Source organism: Thamnophis sirtalis, unplaced genomic scaffold, assembly GCF_051295495.1.
Source record: "Thamnophis sirtalis isolate CommonGarterSnake01/CBP01778 unplaced genomic scaffold, rThaSir2_p1.2 scaffold_2, whole genome shotgun sequence".
Lineage (NCBI taxonomy): Eukaryota > Metazoa > Chordata > Lepidosauria > Squamata > Natricidae > Thamnophis > Thamnophis sirtalis.
The window spans coordinates 125,084,842-125,102,759 of record NW_028261382.1 but is presented as its reverse complement, the minus strand read 5'-3'; the positions used below and the strand labels follow the sequence as shown (position 1 = coordinate 125,102,759).

The 17,918-nt window shown below is 41.5% G+C and overlaps 1 protein-coding gene across 1 annotated transcript in view; it reads left to right on the top strand.

The window, feature by feature from the left end:
• PTDSS1 (phosphatidylserine synthase 1) overlaps positions 1 to 17,918 on the top strand; it is a 42,904-nt gene that overhangs the window by 2,688 nt on the left and 22,298 nt on the right. The window contains exons 2-6 of the mRNA XM_087706835.1: positions 2,158 to 2,249; positions 12,173 to 12,217; positions 13,913 to 14,037; positions 15,414 to 15,572; positions 16,277 to 16,428. Coding sequence (XP_087562961.1) covers positions 2,158 to 2,249; positions 12,173 to 12,217; positions 13,913 to 14,037; positions 15,414 to 15,572; positions 16,277 to 16,428 — 573 coding nt within the window. The remainder of the gene's footprint in view (positions 1 to 2,157; positions 2,250 to 12,172; positions 12,218 to 13,912; positions 14,038 to 15,413; positions 15,573 to 16,276; positions 16,429 to 17,918) is intronic.

Here is a 17,918-nt window from a genome sequence, read left to right as displayed (position 1 = left end):
ATGCAAAGTCAAATTCCATGTTCTGAAGTGCTGATTCTTACAATAGTGTGATCAATCTTTTGGATAAGTAAGTACATATAATCCAATATGTAAGAAAAAGTTACTTTTAAATGTACAGAATTGTACATATGAAGTCTCTTATATCTAGAGCAGTGGTTCCCAAACTTGGCAACTTTAAGACTTGTGGACTTCAACTCCCTCTCTGCTGGCTGGAGAATTCTGGGAGTTGAAGTCTACAAGTCTTAAAGTTGCCAAGTTTGGAAACCACTGATCTAGAGAAAGATTCTTCTAGTATACAGGAGATGGATTTTTGGATTTTTCTGCCGTTGGCCTTAAGGAATATGAGTTCCATTTGCCTCAACCATAATGCATCAACTCAAGAACGCTCTACTCCTAATTCTAGCTTGTGTATCCTAATTATTTCATTGGTTTTTTCCTCATTTAAATATTGTTGCTTGCTCTTACACATACTCTGGCATAGAATTACTTAAATTAATTATTCCAGCTTTCACTGATGTCTACTAGCATAATGATTCAGTTACCAGAATGCAGTCATTGCATCGTTGATAATTACATGGTAGAAATCTTTCATACCTTTGAACTGAGGCAGAAAGAAACAGCATCCTTTTATCTACAATGAAAAAATTTGTCACAGACATCTATATTAAACTAACTTTTTATTTAGTAGAAAGCTTCAATTTTTATTTGTCTGAAATAAGAGAAGAAAGAACTTTTTTAAACAAGGTTGGCGGATCATGTTGTTTTTCAGATTGGATACTACAATCAATATCTTTATTTTGGTCGGCAATTCTTTACTTCTCTACATATTAATTAAGTAGCAAGTATGGGCGTCCCAAAGGTGATTTTTCAAAAGGCAATTAAACTTTGTTGGTTTGCCTTTTCACTTGAACTTTTGTAGGAAAAACACAAGGGATTTCACGGGATAGAATTTAAATGTCTGAACAGAGCTTCCAAAGAATCAAGGTTGGGAAATATCGTGACCCGTCAAAAGCGCGGACGGCAAAAGCGCGATCGACAAAATCGCGCCTTTGATGTCATCACAGCGCGATGAAAAAGATCGAAAAATTCAAATAAAAATTAATAAAAATTAAATTAAAGCAAGCCGATTCACATAAAGGTAAGGGTTAGGGTTAGGGTTAGGTTAAGGGTTAGGGTTAGCTTTAGAGCGTTAGGGTTAGGGTTAGGTTAAGGGTTAGCGTTAGGTTTTTCGTTACTTTAACGGTTAGGTTTAGGGTTAGGTTTGGGGGGCTTAGGGTAAGGTTTTCGCTTTATTTTTACATTTTTCGAACTTTTTCGTCGCGCTGTGATGACGGCACAGCGCGCTTTTGTCGAGCGCGATTTTGTCCTACGCGCTTTTGTGGTGGAACCGGGAAATATATCTCTATTAAACTATTTTCCAAACTCAATCTAAGTAATTCCCAAGTTCCAGTGTAATCCTTAAAAGAAGGCCAATTGCTTTTTGAAAAGCACCTTTATAGCAATAGCAATAGCAGTTAGACTTATATATCGCTTCATAGGGCTTTCAGCCCTCTCTAAACGGTTTACAGAGTCAGCATATCGCCCTCACAATCTGGGTCCTCATTTCACCCACCTCGGAAGAATGGAAGGCTGAGTCAACCTTGAGCCGGTGAGATTAGAACCACTGAACTGCAGATAACAGTCAGCTGAAGTGGCCTGCAGTATTGCACCCTAACCCAGTGTTTTTCAACCTTTTTTGTGCAAAGGCACACTTTTTTCATGAAAAAAATCACGAGGCACACCACCATTAGAAAATGTTAAAAAAATTTAACTCTGTGCCTATATTGACTATATATAAAGTAATTCTCCCACGGCACACCTTACACTATGTCACGGCACACTAGTGTGCCACGGCACAGTGGTTGAAAAATACTGCCCTAACCACTGTGCCACCTCGGCTCTTTAGGACAACTGTGAACTGCATGATTAAGCATTTCTATACATATTTTAACAAGTATGGTCAATTTTGAGGAACCAGAAAAATATGTATATATTGATTGTATGGATTAGCTTTTGTTTCTTATACAAAAAGACAAAACAAGTTACTGGGCTTGAAGATAATTTAAACGAATAACAGTGTTTTAATTGTATGTTTTACTTTGTCTTTTTTTTTTAAAGAGATGATTCAACCCCTGAAGATAACATTTGGAAAGGCATCCTCTGTGTGGTATTTTTCTTTCTAATCATCAGTGTTCTAGCTTTTCCCAATGGTAAGTACCATCACTCTATGTGACTTTCAAGAATATTGATTTTACTGTATTTTTATAATGATATTATGTGTACTGTATTTAACATTGTTCTTTTAAGAATTACACTGAACTGAAGGTTTATAAAAGATTTTCATTTCCAGACTCCAGAATAGAATAGACAGACATGCACACACATTAACAGAGTTGGAAAAAAAGGGTGGAATCCCTTAATCAAAGGATATTAAATATTGAATTCAGCATGTATACTTAAAGGAAATCTTGTTAAAATCTATGGCAACTACTGCAAGAAAAGATTTTAGAATTCCAGTTATTTATTCTTCAGTGTTTCACTTTCCATATATGCTAAATTATTAAAATAGGTAGCAGACTTCTTGCCTATATTGAAAATTCTAAGGATTAAGCAATTGTCACGTTACATACAAGTATATGTAGTGCTTTTGAACTGTGGCAGTTTTTTGGTTATTATTGAGATTTAAGCTAACTTCCTAATACTGTACGGTAATCTTGGAAAGACAGATTGATTTTACAAGTATTTACTTGAGCATGAATCTTACTATTTCAAAGGAATTAAATTTAAAATGTTTTTTATATTTTATTTTACTTTTTAAATTATACAGTAATTTAATTGACCAATTAGTACATCTGTATCTCCCAAAGAAAGGCTGTTTTCTTCTTGGGAGGTTAATATTTGTTGGCTTTTACTTATCAATAAACAGAAATCCTATTCAGGTATACTCTCGAATGAATTGTGCTAAAATACAGGATGGAGGCATGCATACCAATTGCCTTCCACCCTGGGTAGAAGCACTGTTTGTCCACATTGTTGTTGTTGTTGTTGTTGTTTTTGTTTATTAGGACTCCGGGCGGCTCACAATAAACAGGGAAAGGGAAATAAATAAGACAATACAAAGAATTTAAAAACATTCATAATTGAGGCGGGGCTAGATATTTCAACAGCCCCCAGCCTCTCGGAACAGCCAGGACTTGGTAGCTTTACGGAAGGCTGGGAAGGTAGTAAGGGTCCGGATCTCCACGGGTAACTCATTCCAGAGGGCCGGCGCAGCAGCAGAGAAGGCTCTCCCCCGGGTGGTTGCCAGCCGACGTTGGCTGGCCGATGGAATCCGGAGAAGGCCAAGCCTGTGAGATCGAATCGGTCTTTGGGAGGTAATTGGCAGGAGGCGGTCTCTCAGGTACCCAGGTCCGATGCCATGCAGGGCTTTATAAGTAACGACTAGCACCGGAGACCAATGGGTAGCCAGTGCAGCTCGTGGAGGATAGGTGTAATGTAGGTGTACCTGAGTGCACCCACAATCGCTTGCGCGGCTGCATTCTGGACTAGCTGAAGTCTTCGAACACTTTTCAAGGGCAGCCCCATGTAGAGAATGTTACAGTAATCCAGTCTTGAGGTGACGAGGGCGTGAGTGACTATCTGAAGTGCCTCCCGGTCCAGGTAGGGTCGCAATTGGTGCACCAGGCGAACCTGGGCAAAGACCCCCCTGGTCACAGCCAACAAATGGTGATCTAAAGTCAGCTGTGGGTCCAGGAGGACTCCCAAATTGCGAACCCTCTCTGAGGGGCGTATAATTTCACCCCCCAGCCTGAGAGATGGAATAGTTTGCCAATCTTTGGGAGGGAGCATCAATAGCCATTCAGTCTTGTCGGGATTGAGTGCAAGCTTGTTCGTTCCCATCCAGACCCTAACACCCTCCAGGCACTGGCACATCACTTCTACCGCTTCACTGAGTTGGCACGGGGCGGACAGATAGAATTGTGTATCGTCCGCGTATTGATGCTATTTAATCCCGTGCCGCCGTATGATCTCACCCAGCGGCTTCATGTAGATGTTAAATAGGAGGGGAGAGGACCGAGCCCTGCGGCACCCCATAATTTAGGGGCCTAGGGGTCGACCTCTGCCCCCCAACCAACACCGACTGCGACCTGTCTGAAAGGTAGGAGGAGAACCACCGAAAAACGGTGCCTCCCACTCCCACTTCCCGCAACCGTCGCAGAAGGATACCATGGTCGATGGTATCGAAGGCCGCTGAGAGGTCAAGGAGCACCAGGATAGAGGACTGACCCCTATCCCTGGCTTGCCAGAGATCATCAGTCAGCGCGACCAAAGCAGTTTCCGTGCTGTAACCAGGCCTGAAACCGGACTGAAAGGGATCCAGATAATATGCTTGAATGCCCATATGACTTTATGTGATTGGAGACTTGACCCTAATTGTAGCCTTTACATGTTTGGGACAGTGCCTTAAAATAATTTAGCGTATGTAGAGAGTATTTTGTGGTCATGAGCTCAGATTTGGAAGGAACATACAATCAATAAATTTTGTTTAACTTGCTATTCAGCATTTTAAAATTCCAATCCTTCTTTGACTCACAATTATGATCTTGTGTTTAGTATGGGACTGGATAGCTTTTCAGCCATTATTATCTATGGTGGATGGTTATTGCTCCCCCCCCCCCAAACCCCCAGTTTATATTGTTTTTTCTGACTAAAAGCTATAGCTGTTTGTTGTTAGGAAGGGACTGAATTCCAGATGATGTTTCCTGTGAAAGATGTGGTTGCTGTTAAGTGCTCTTGTTCCAATTCCTCTGAAATTGTCTGGATTCCCCCTTGCTGTGATAGTTGGTACTTTACTGATTCTTGGCTTTGGTAATTAAGTTACCAAACTTATACCACTTTATAATGCCTTGGTAAGGCGGGCCATACTTGGAATACTGCATTCAGTTTTGGTCACCACGATGTAAAAAAGATGTGGAGACTCTAGAAAGAGTGCAGAGAAGAGCAACAAACATGATTAGGGGACTGGAGGCTAAAATATATGAAAAACTGTTGCAGGAACTGGGTATGTCTAGTTTAATGAAAAGAAGGACTAGGGGAGACATGATAGCAGTGTTCCAATATCTCAGGGATTGCCACAAAGGAGAGGGAGTCAAACTATTCTCCAAGGCACCTGAGGGTGGAACAAGACGCAATGGGTGGAAACTAGTCAAGGAGAGAAGCAACTTAGAACTGAGGAGAAATTTCCTGACAGCTAGAACAATTAATCAGTGGAGGCAGCTTGCCTCCAGAAGTTGCAAATGCCCCAACACTGGAAGTCTTTAAGAAGATGTTGGATAGCCATTTGTCTGAAATGGTATAGCAATAGCAATAGCAGTAGACTTATATACCGCTTCATAGGCCTTTCAGGCCTCTCTAAGCGGTTTACAGAGAGTCAGCATATTGCCCCCAACAATCTGGGTCCTCATTTTACCCACCTCGGAAGGATGGAAGGCTGAGTCAACCCTGAGCCGGAGAGATTTGAACCGCTGACCTGCTGATCTAGCAGTAGCCTGCAGTGCTGCTTTTAACCACTGCGCCACCTTGGCTCTAGGGCAGTATAGGGCAGTGGTCCCCAACCCCCGGTCCGCGGACCGGTGCCGTGCCGTGGAGTACCTGGCACCGGGCCGCGCAGCGGCTGGGGGCCATGATCGCTGCAGTGGCCGGGGGCCATGATCGCTGCAGCGGCCGGGGGCCATGATCGCTGCAGCGGCCGGGGGCCATGATCGCTGCAGCGGCCGGGGGCCATGATCACTGCAGCGGCCGGGGGACATGATCGCTGCAGCGGCCGGGGGACATGATCGCTGCAGCGGCCGGGGGACATGATCGCTGCAGCGGCCGGGGGACATGATCGCTGCAGCGCAAAGGCTCCTGGGCCGTGCGCAAAAGCTCCTGGGCCGTGCGCAAAGGCTCCAGGGAAGTTTAATCAAAACAATCTGATATATAAACAATCAATGTGTCGTCGCGAACAATGCCCCTCCACCCCTGCGCGCGCTCAGCGGGCCACGGTAAAATTATCAAAGGCTGACTGGTCCGCGGCGATAAAAAGGTTGGGGACCACTGGTATAGGGTTTCCTGCCTAGGCAGGAGGTTGGACTAGAAATCCTCAAAAGTCCCTTCCAACTCTGCTATTGTATTGTATTGTATAGTTGCAGCATAAGCATTTTGCAATACTTCCTCAGGATAGAGCTGTGGTTAATAGAAGCATTAGCTGTTATTCAAATTATAAGTCATTAAATCATGTCTAGTTGGAATTGTACACTATTTTTTTTACAGGAGACCTCTGAAGTATATGTTGCAAAACCAGATGCCTGATTATGGCAGGCATAAATAAAAGTAAAGAAAAGACACTAAAGCTAAGTAGGTGTGTTCTTTCAGCAGTTCAGGGTATTTGTAGGTCAAGAACTCTTTCAAAATTTAAATTAATCTACTTTGAGCCATATAATCGAGATTTATGTCTGATCTTGGTGGTATGTCTAAAAGGTATTGATTTCAGTTCTGCAGCCAAGTGGAATAGTTTTCCATATAAATTCAGCCTATGTGCCTGCTATTTGATAGCCTGCCGGATATCTGATGTCCAGTTTATTGAGAGTTTACCTGGTCCATTTGACTCTCTTGCCCTTCAGTCAATAGCACCAATCTCTTGGTTTTTCTTTTCCCATCACTGGAACAAAGCACATTAAGGAGAAATAAAAATGACATGAAAATAGACATCTCAACCCAAGGGAACAAGTAATAATGAAATTAACTTGGCATGACATTGCTGTTTCCTTTACTGTGCAATCCTATGTTTTCTCACAGTTTATCCCCAATGTGTCTAAAAGGTTTGTTTGTTCATTAAGTAAATTATGTTAAGGATTTCAATCCTCAGCTAATATACAATGCTATGATCACATCAAAAGGCTGAGAGGTATAGCTGAGTAATTTGCAAAGAACTGCCCTCATTGTTTTTGCTTTGTAGTGGTTTGTTCTTTCTCCCTAGTTTTTAGCAGGTTCTAATCTGCTTAGAAAGTGCAGTTTTAGAGCTTGGGTAACACTCTAACTTTGTAACTAGCATCAGGAAAACTTAGAATCACACCTGCCCTATTATAGAAGCTCGCTGGGTGACTTTGGGCCAATTTCACTCAGCCCAACCTATGTCTATATCCGTGATGGCGAATGTATGGCACACATACATTCTAAAAGTATTGATTTCACGTGGCACGCAGAGCCCTCTCTGTAGGCACATGCGCCACTGCCAGCTGCTTTTCTGGTTTCCAGCGCATGCATGCACCGGCCAGCTGCTCTTTGGATTTCCGGTGCTCCAGCGCAAAGACCAGCTAGCCAGTGCACATGTGCATGCCGGAAACCCAAAGACCTACCAGAGTAGGAATAGAAAATATATGCCCTACAGATGTCACATAAATTTTATTTCTGATATTCCTTAGCTTTGATCATGTGGACTAAATGTACAAGTAATAGCTGAGTTTTAAAGAATTAGTAGACTGGTCAAGTTATAGCCTTGATACAGCAACGTCAAAATCTGACCATTGTTTTTAAAAAATATCACTTTGACAAGCACATGAGTGAATGACTGCGGCAAAAGTAAAATATGGCACAGCCTTTTTTATCCTAGCATTTTCCAAATGGATTGGGATTACAATTCGCAACTAAGTAGAATTCCAAACAAATATGGAAAGTAATAGGTTGTAAAAAGTTAATGTGCCATTCATAGAGACAAGTATAAGATTGGTAAACTTGACCACATCTCTTTAACAATGGAAATCTTGTCTACGGATATATATATACCGGAGAAAATATATTTACATATATATAAATGTGCACTGCTTGGAGTGTCCAAGCAAGGGTTAAATTCTATCCCACTGCCCAAGGACTGGATTGAAAATCTTTGGCCACGCCCTCTGGCTCCTTCCATACTCAGTTTTTTCAATTCAGTCCAAAGCCCATCGGACGTATTTAACAGCCTTAGCTGACAAAAGTTCAATCACTATTTTCCTTAGCTTAGATTTTTATTGTTTTACCTTCCTTTTTTTCCCCAGTTAGCTAGCCTTCCTTACTGTAACTTTGTTTGCCTTGCCCCGAGAAGCCGGATTTGCTCCGGCCGGAGCGGCGCGCTTCTTAGCCTCCCAGGCAGCTCGTCACATCATTTATCCCGAAGATCAATTCCTACTTTCACAGGGCCCAGGAGCTTGTTCTCCCAAACTTTTGCCCGAGGCCCTCGCATCCTAGAGAACGCCGTTGGCATACCCTTGACGTGTGGAGAGCATTGAAGCGGTACATCAAGCATACATCATCTTTCCGACGCTCGGAGGCCTTATTTGTATCGTTTCAACCGGCTGCCATGGGCCGGAAGGTTTCATCTTCCATCATCAGTCGCTGGCTCAAGGCTTGTATTTCCCTCGCCTATGAACACCAGGGTAGGTCTACACCTCTCAGACTGACAGCGCACTCGACCTGAAGTGTAGTGACTACCACGGCCTGGGCTACCCAGGCCTCGATTGAAGAGATCGGCAAAGCCACGACCTGGGTGACGCCATCCTTATTTGTTAGGCACTACAAGCTGACAAATACGCCTCTGCCAATGCTGCCTTCGGAAGACGTGTCTTGCAGAGTGTGGTTTCTGCCGAATCTTGATGTGGATTGTGGACCTCATTGGAGGCACCCACCCTAGTGACATTTTGCTTGGGCAGGTTCCTTGCTTGGACACTCCAAGCAGTGCACCAGAGAATGACCATTGGCTTACCTGAAGGGTCGTTCTCAGTGCACTGCAGGAGTGTCCAACTCCACCCTGGGGTATTATTTCCAGGATGTCCTGCTTTTCGGTGTGAGGATGCTTTGCCTGACGGACATCCGTCTCAGATGGATCATGCCTTCATTGAAAAAACTGAGTATGGAAGGAGCCAGAGGGCATGGCCAAAGATTTTCAATCCAGTCCTTGGGCAGTGGGACAGAATTTAACCCTTGCTTGGACACTCCTGCAGTGCATCGAGAACGACCCTTCAGGTAAGCCAATGGTCATTTCGTATGAAACATACAGAGATGTATAGTAGATATATATTTAGGTGCTCACATATATATGTAGAATTTTTTTACTTTATGTCTTACCTCAACCAATGCATATGGACTTCAGTATAGTTATGGATTTTTCATTAGTAAGGTTTTTTTTAATCGTTTAGCCTGATCAACCATTAAGTGTGTTACTATAATTATCTTTTCTGCATTTCAATCTTCTCCAATGAATATTCACTTCTTTGCAGATAATTGCCTCATTTGTGGAAGAGAATGAGATCTAAGTTGTTAATAATAATTCTGAAGCTCCAAAAGTCTTGGATTTAGTGACCATAATAAGTCTGAGAGGTCTTTGACAAGTTCAAAGAACATGCTTAGCAATCTTGGAATGTTTTTAATGACTCTAGTAAGAATCTTATATGCTATTAAGGTTTTCCCTAGTTTCAAACTAAGGGCGTTTCCAGCTGCTTTAATATGCTTTAATAATAATTTCCTCCCATCCTTGAGTCATGAGGAAGGAATATCACCATAAATTGTGTTGCTGCCACTGTCTTTATTAATTCTCAGGAATAGACTGGGCACTATTATTATCCATAAAGTTTTAGTGCATGACACTGAAAGCAATTGGTGGTAAGTGATCTATTCCCAGTGTTAACTGGATACAGAATCCCCCCCCCCCCCCAAAAAAAATTCTATCTATGAAATACAGTGAGCTGATGCTGAGAAACTACCCATTTGTTTACTTTCTTCCTGTTGGAATATCAAATTCCCAGTCTTCTGGAAGACATGAAAGTTTGAGTGATAAAGAGTTCTCAGAGATGAAGACCAAGGTCAAATATTAAGTCATTCAAAATCAGCATGGGTTTCTGCTAAGAGTCAATAGAAACGTCTTTAAGGGAAATGTACCACATTAAGGAATAAGGCAGATATACCAATTTCTCATCCCATAATTGAAACCATCTGTGTATTTGTCTAGATGTTTGGAAATCCAGAAAGATTTGGAGCCCTGAGCTTCCTAACTTCAGATTTGAGGTTTTCTCCCTATAAAACTGTTCCTGGTTATCTTGGCTGCTATTTCCCCTCTCCTATGCTTGATATATTTGCTCCTACCCCTATATCAAAAGAAAAAATAGGGAGGGGGGAGAAATGGCAGCTGATTGGAAACACTAAATATGGTGGGATTTTACTGTCCAACTAATGTGCAACCAAGAGAAAATGGTAATAGGCAGTGACATGCGGTGACGGTTACCGTTGGTGAGGCAAGACCGCAGCAGCGGCGAGAAGCAACTTCCCCGGCACTGTGTCCAACAGGCGTCTCGCATTTATGGCGGACATAAACGCGAGACGCCTGTCGGACACAATGGCGGGGGTGTTGCTTCTCGCCGCCGTCGTGCTCCACCGCCTTGCCCTCCCCGCCTCCTCCGACGAACAATCCTGATGCCCCGGCCTGCAGCCAGCCCAGTACCGAGCCTGGACTCACCGCTCTCCTCCTCCTTGTCCCCGCTCGGTGCTGGGCTGGCTGCAGGCCGGGGCATCAGGATTGTTTGTCGGAGGAGGCGGGGGCGGGGGCAAGGCGGTGGAGCGCGACGGTGGCGAGAAGCATCTCAGATGGAGTCGGGACACCCGGAAGGCAAGCCGGCACTTCGGCATGCCTCTCCATCTGAGATGCTTCTCGCCGCCGTCGCGTTCCACCGCCTTGCCCCCCCCCCCACCTCCTCATACGGACAATCCTGATGCCCCGGCTTGCAGCCAGCCCAGCACCGAGCCTGGACTCACCGCTCTCCTCCTCCTCCTCCTCCTCCTCCCCACTCGGTGCTGGGCTTTAAAGGGGTCTCCCCTCCCCAGCCAGCCAGCCCACTCAGCCAATTCCTCCCACCACCACCACCACTGTGTCCAACAGGCCAGGTGTCTCGTGTTTATGGCGGACATAAATGCGAGATGCCTGGCCTGTTGAAACACAGCGGCGAGAACTTCCCTGCCACTTCCGTGCTCCGCCGCCTCGCCCCCCTGCCTCCTCCGACCCCACCGCTGTGAAGAAAGAAAAAAACACACACACACAAACCTCACAATAAAAATTTATTTTTTTTATTAAATTACAAATTAAATTACAAAAAATTTGAACCTCCCCTCCCTCTGTCTGATCCACCTTTTCCAGCTGTGGAAACTCTCTCAACTCTCCTCTTGTCCGCCCAACGTAAGCGTGCTCAACGTAAGCTCATAAGGCATGATTCGCTGCTCCCCGATCAGGAGGCGGGAGAATCAGTGCCTCTTTTGCATATGAAAGTTTTCGCTTGTTAACTCCTCCTTAACTTTTAAAAGGCGAACAATTCCTTAGGCAAAAGAGGCCCCGAGTTCTCTGGCCTCCTCCCATAGTTAACACTGAGAGCAGACACCAAGCCACTGTGACTTTGAATCTGGTAGCAACTACCCTGGCTTTAATTATTTAAAAAATATTATTTAAAATTCTTCCTTTCCCTCAGGAGACTGGTGAGGCCCCGCCTCCCCTGCCTCTAGTGACTGCACGTCCCTGGTAATAGGAATACAGTGACCAGAAATTGAGTAAGATAGGAAAGCAGTGATCCCATAGCAATTGTTTGGCCAGATGTAGGTGAACAGATATATTGTCCATGGCTCTTATCATCTGTAGATTCCTCTCCTAGGTGTCTTAGATTGTTTCCATGGAATCTTGGAGACAACTAGAGCTTTGTCTGGGTATCTCCATTGTTGAGGTGGGGGGCATTTCTTATTCTCCTCTTATGGTTTGTTCTTAGGATCCTTATTACTATGATTTTTATATTTATAATTGTTATTTTTAATATTTTCTGTGTTATGTATTGTGTATCATCAAGAGTCATCTTTGGTGAGATGGGCAGCTATATAAAAATGATAAAAAACCTTAGAGTAACTCAGCAATGGGCTAAAAATGAGATTGAAGTGATGTCATGAGCATACATCTCCACCAAATGGATAGTAAGGTGTCTTTGCACCAAGGCAATCAAGCTGTGAGGATAAGCCTTCATGTTCAGATATATTATTTCAATGCTTAACCGTCAGATCATTTTCAGTAATCACACTTTTCTTTTTATAGGCCCTTTCACCCGTCCACACCCTGCAATATGGCGCATGGTATTTGGTAAGTCATTTTCAATTGTTACAGATCTCTGGGTATCTTCTTTCAACAATCCATTTTGTAGTAGAATATATTTTATGCTCTCCATGTTACTGCAGAGATACAGTATGTTACAATATTCAGATATTGTGAGAAATTTTTTCTTTTTTAAAATCTTAAGGTTCTTAAGAAAAGAAATCACCAATGTGTGAGTTGGGTGGCTATATAAATTTGTTTAATAAATAAATAAAACCAATTAGAATTTTTGGAATAAGCTTTAGAATAATTCATCACATAATTCAACTTGCAGGGTCAAACTGTGATGGTACTTACCATACAGAATGTCCATTGAATATTTTTTATAGATTACAATAATAATTTATTTGTACTCAGTTGTTCTAAACAGTCACTGAATGGCATGCAATATAATCACTGATTATAACATAATATAATTTCTTAAAGTCTAAATGTAAAAAATGTTTAAAAGCGGTTCACAATAGACCCAATCTTTAAAATACAAACTCAGCTCCAAGAGTAGCAAGGATTGAAAACAATGGAGATTAATGTATACATTGATGTTACTTTATTATAATTGGTCTTTTAAAATTAAGATCCTTCTTAAACATTATTGGCTATTAGGTCTTTCAATTTTGTTAAATTCAAATTCAGAAGGAGTCACAAACCTTTAAGCATCACTATGTGTGAGCATGTTGGATTTCTTAAAAAGTAACATTGGACGTGAAATAATAAGAGAATGGACACGATACCAGATTAGTGTTGGCAGAGGAAGGCTTTTATTTATTGCCACTTCAGTGAGAATTTTGCAATGGACATTGGAAAATAGGGCTTGACCTGCTGAGTGTCAAGTTCCTTTTGAAAGAACATAATCTTCCGGCAAATGAAACCGCTACAGCTGGATTAATAGCTTTTGAGTTCTTTCTTTCCAAATGTTTGCCTTTCTATTTGTATCTGATCCTTCTCACCTTGTCTAGTTTCTCCTTGGTGAATAGTTGGGTAGCAACCTAGCAGGATTGTCATGTGATTGAGGACTATGAGTGAGCTATACAAATAATCAGAGTAGTACTCCTACTTCTTTTCCTTATGTAACTTTTATTGCTTTATCAATGTATAAAATACAGATACAAATAAAAATAGGAGTAATGGTTAAATTGATTGTTCTATTCAAAGAGAAGAATATATTTATGTTTTTTTTTAATTTGGATATCACTTCTGGATTTTATGCTTGTGATAAATATATATATGAAACTTTGACTTTGATTTTGCCGATTAGATAGATCTGTTGTTATAGAAATGGCTGATTATTTACTAATATGTAAAACTAAAAAGTAAAAGTTTTAATGTTATCTTATACTGTGCCAAAAAGAGTCAGAAGTCAATGCCTTTTTCTTTCTTCCCTTGTACCGCCTATTTTCTTTCCCTCTTTCTTTTTTCTTCTCTTAGTACTCATGCTCCTGTTTGTTTTGCTAAGCTCCATTTTCTTTCTTATTTTCTTTTCACATTGCGCATAGATTGAAAAGAAAATCTGTGACCTTGAGAGCTGGTATAAAAACACAGAAGTTTAATTTAGAAGCCTTAAGACAATAAAATATATTTATCTTTTTTTTTTCCTTTGATGGACTTTGCTTGTGTATGCTTGCCTAGTACTTCTGCATGTGGTACATTAAATAGCCATTCACCAAAAGTATTATTGTCTTTTAGGTTTGAGTGTACTTTATTTTCTGTTTCTGGTATTCCTGCTCTTCCTTAACTTTGAACAAGTGAAGTCAGTGATGTACTGGTTGGATCCCAACCTTCGATATGCGACAAGAGAAGCAGACATTATGGTGGGTACACTGATAGTGTGTAATGAACATTTTGGTGTCTTGATCTTCGTAGTAACATGTGAGTTTAGCAGCAGTAGACAAACATGACCCAGCAGTTTGAAGTTGCTACTAAAAAGACAAATACTATTTTGGGATAATTAACAAGAACACGGAGTCCCAATTACAGAAAGTAATTATTCTACACTGCTCTGCCCTGGTGAAACTCCATTGGAAGCATTCAAACAGGACAGTCCCAAATTGGATCGCACTCAGAGGAGGGCTAAGTGCAAAGGCTTATGAGGAGTGGTTAGGTTTTGTGTTCGTTTAGTTTACAGAACAAAAAGACTACAGAAGAGAAATGATAGTAGTCTTGAAATATCTGAATTGTTGTTGCACAGAAGAAGGAATTATTCTTAATTTTCCCAAAGGGCAGCCAGAACCCATGAATTAAAACTACAAGGAAGCAAGATCAGGCTAGAATTATGAGGAACTTCCTGAGCTGTCAAGCCTCATCTAAAGTGGTGAATTCTCTTCAAACAGAAGTTGTGTGATCATTCGCAAGAGTGGATCTTGTACTCAGCAGGTCTTTGGAAAGAATACTTTCCAGTTCTGAACAGGGCAGCATTATCCATCCAGGACCAAAGATGGAAAGTCTCCTAGCCTTGTCAGGGTTGACTAATCTTATCTAAGAATAAGAATAATTATTTTTGGTCGAGACTCTAGTTCAGTGATGCGAACCTTTTTGGCACCAAGTGCCGAAAAGCTTGCATGAAACATTGTGCATGTACGCACGCTTGTCAGGGCAGCACTCCGGAAGCTTCCGGGTTCTAGCGCAAGTGTGTGACTGCGCTCACTTGTTTTCAGCACTGCCACACATGTGCACCCGACAATCAGCTGGCCGGCATGCATGCACATACTGGTTTTCGACACTGCTGCATGCTTGAAGGACAGCTAATCATTGCGCGCACATGGGCACCAGAACCCCAGAAGACAAACAGGCAAGGCTGAGCGTGCCGGGTGACATGGCTTTGCGTGCCACTTTGGGCACACGTGCCATAGGTTCACCATCACGGCTGTAGTTTATCTTGGTGTGAATTTCATTAGTCATAGCCAGAATTATTTACATCAATCCTCACACTTTTTCTTTTAAACTCATGTGTCTATTTTGTGAGCAAATGTTAATATTATATAAAGAGGCAGCTTAGTCAGTTTTGTCTAATAGTTCTTGATGTTATCCTAATACATAGTTTAGCTTCTGAACAAGGCTGAGCTACAGAAAAGGATGTATTTTAATAGTATATTATCTATTTCATCTAAAATTATTCTAAAATAAATTTTAGTGTCTGACGCCTTATTTGTCTCTCTTCTCTATATCTTTTCTCTGTAATCATCAACAGGAATATGCTGAGAATTGCCATGTTATTACCTGGGAACGAATCCTAAGTCATTTTGACATATTTGCTTTTGGACATTTCTGGGGCTGGGCAATGAAGGCTTTGTTGATTCGCAGCTATGGATTGTGTTGGACTATTAGCATCACATGGGAGCTGACAGAGGTAGGTTGGGTAATATAGGCACTGAAAAAAAGATGAATGCATGAGGCACCTGCCATGACTTGATGTTTGGAAGTGCCAAAGAATCCCGAGAGCTGCATTGCAACTGAGACTGTAGACCAGTCTTTCCCAATGGTGTTGTTGCAGAAATAAAAGGTATATGAAAAAGCAACATATTGGCATCCTTCAGTCTCAAAATACTATGGTATCATGCTCTGGAAAGAGGTCCTAAGGCAGCATCTGGTGTGGCTAATCTGGGAGTAGCAATCCCTTCCACACTGAGGGCAGATACATTCTGTCCCCTGCCCAGCCCCCAGATTTCTCTGGTTCCGGGACTGCCTCTTTGCCTCAACCTGCCGAACAAGTGTCTCTTCGAATTGGAGAAGGCCATGCTGCGTCTTTAGCCTCCAAGCTGAACGATCATACATATAAACACACACATATTATCTTTAACTTTATTTTGTACCTGTTGACTCTACCAGAAAATCAATGCATCACTCAGTATATTAATGTCTTCTTTTTTTAAACGTAGTGGGACTTTAAAATTCAAATATAATAAAGTTTCCTTTATTTCTGAAATCATAGGTTGGCCTTTAGCCACATTCATTTATTGTATTAAAACTTTTCCCATATTTTCAAAATCTGTTTCTTTATGTTGAAAAGAATCAGAATGAATTTCTTATCAAAATTTCTGCTCTATTCTCTAGCTGTTCTTCATGCATCTGCTGCCGAATTTTGCTGAATGCTGGTGGGATCAAGTTATTTTGGACATCCTATTATGTAATGGAGGTGGCATCTGGTTGGGCATGGTGGTTTGCCGTTGGTTGGAGATGAGGACTTATCACTGGGCAAGCTTCAAGTAGGTCTCAAGTATTATCTAAAAATAGATATTAGATTGTTTTAATGAGATATTATATTGCAGAGTTTCATAGAAATACAGGTAGTCCTCAACTTATGACCATAATTGAGCCCAAAATTTCTGTTGCTAAATGAGACATTGTTATGTGACTTTGCCTCATTTTACAACTTTTCTTCCCACAGTTGTTAAGTGAATCATTGCAGTTGTTAAGTTAGCAACATAATTATTAAGTGATTTTGGCTTCCCCATTAATTTGCTTGTCAGAAGGTCACAAAAAGTGTTCACATTACCCCAGGACACTGAAACTATCATAAATATGAGCCAGCTGCCAAGTGTATGAATTTTGATCATGTGACCATGGGGATGCTGCAATGGTCATAAGTGTGAAAAAGTGTCATAAGTTACTTTTATCAAAGCTGTAGTAGCTTCAAATGGTCACTGAAAGAGCTGTTGTAAGCCGACGAATACCTGTATAGTGAAAGTTGCCAATTACAGGGATAATTTAATTATAGGCCCCTTAAATAGATGTGTTCAGGCTCATATTTATGTTCTTTGTATTAATGAAAATACTACATGTATTTGTGCTAGGAATTGTAATTTGGAATAGTTTTCCAGTTATATCTATCAGTGAGTGTTGAGAATCATATGGAGTCACCTACAGATTCATTTGCATGAGTAATCTAAGTAATTTTGAAAAAAGAACCTTTGTTATTAGTTTAAATTTATTAGAAGTTAGCTGATTGAGGTTGGTCTTGGTAAAAGATAAGAAGACATGAAACCTGAACAGAACTTGGATCAGAGACAACCAAGAACATCTTAGAAATGTAGGCTACTGTCAGCCTCTATATCGCTTGCTTGCTATCGACTGCCAAAGTAATGGGAAGGAAGGGGGCTTATGGTGTTTGGGAGGGGAAGCATGCTGGTGGAGACATCTCGAAAGAGGGAGTTTTGTTCTCACCATCTTTTGTGCATGCTGAAGGCTCATGTTTGGGTTTGGTCAAGGCCAACCGTCTCTGCATACTAGCTGAATGAGGCCACCTGAAGATGTACCCCACGTGACACCCTTGTGGGTTGGAGATAGGACAGTGGGTTGGGGTAACTGAAGGAAGGGATTTTGGTAAACGTTTGATATGTACAAGTTCGTGCTTTTTTGCCTCAGATCTTGCTTCACTTTCGCTGTTTTTATTTCATATCCAGTAAAAGTAACTTTTCTCTAAATAAATGGAGTCGGGGGTTTCCTTTCTTGGATGTTGAATGAGGCACGCCTGACCACTACATTGAGAAATTAAAAATTATTGCAGGAGATGGTAATGGCAAACAATAACTGGTCTCAAGGAAGTCCTTACTACTGGGATTAATTCTGTGGGATTGGACTTGGAGCATGAAAATGAATTGTTTCATATTGCTTGTTGTTAAGGATACCATTGAAGGGTGAGATTAGGAAATGGTTTCCCATGTTTCCTGCTTCTTTCCATGGTGAATTTGGTGTA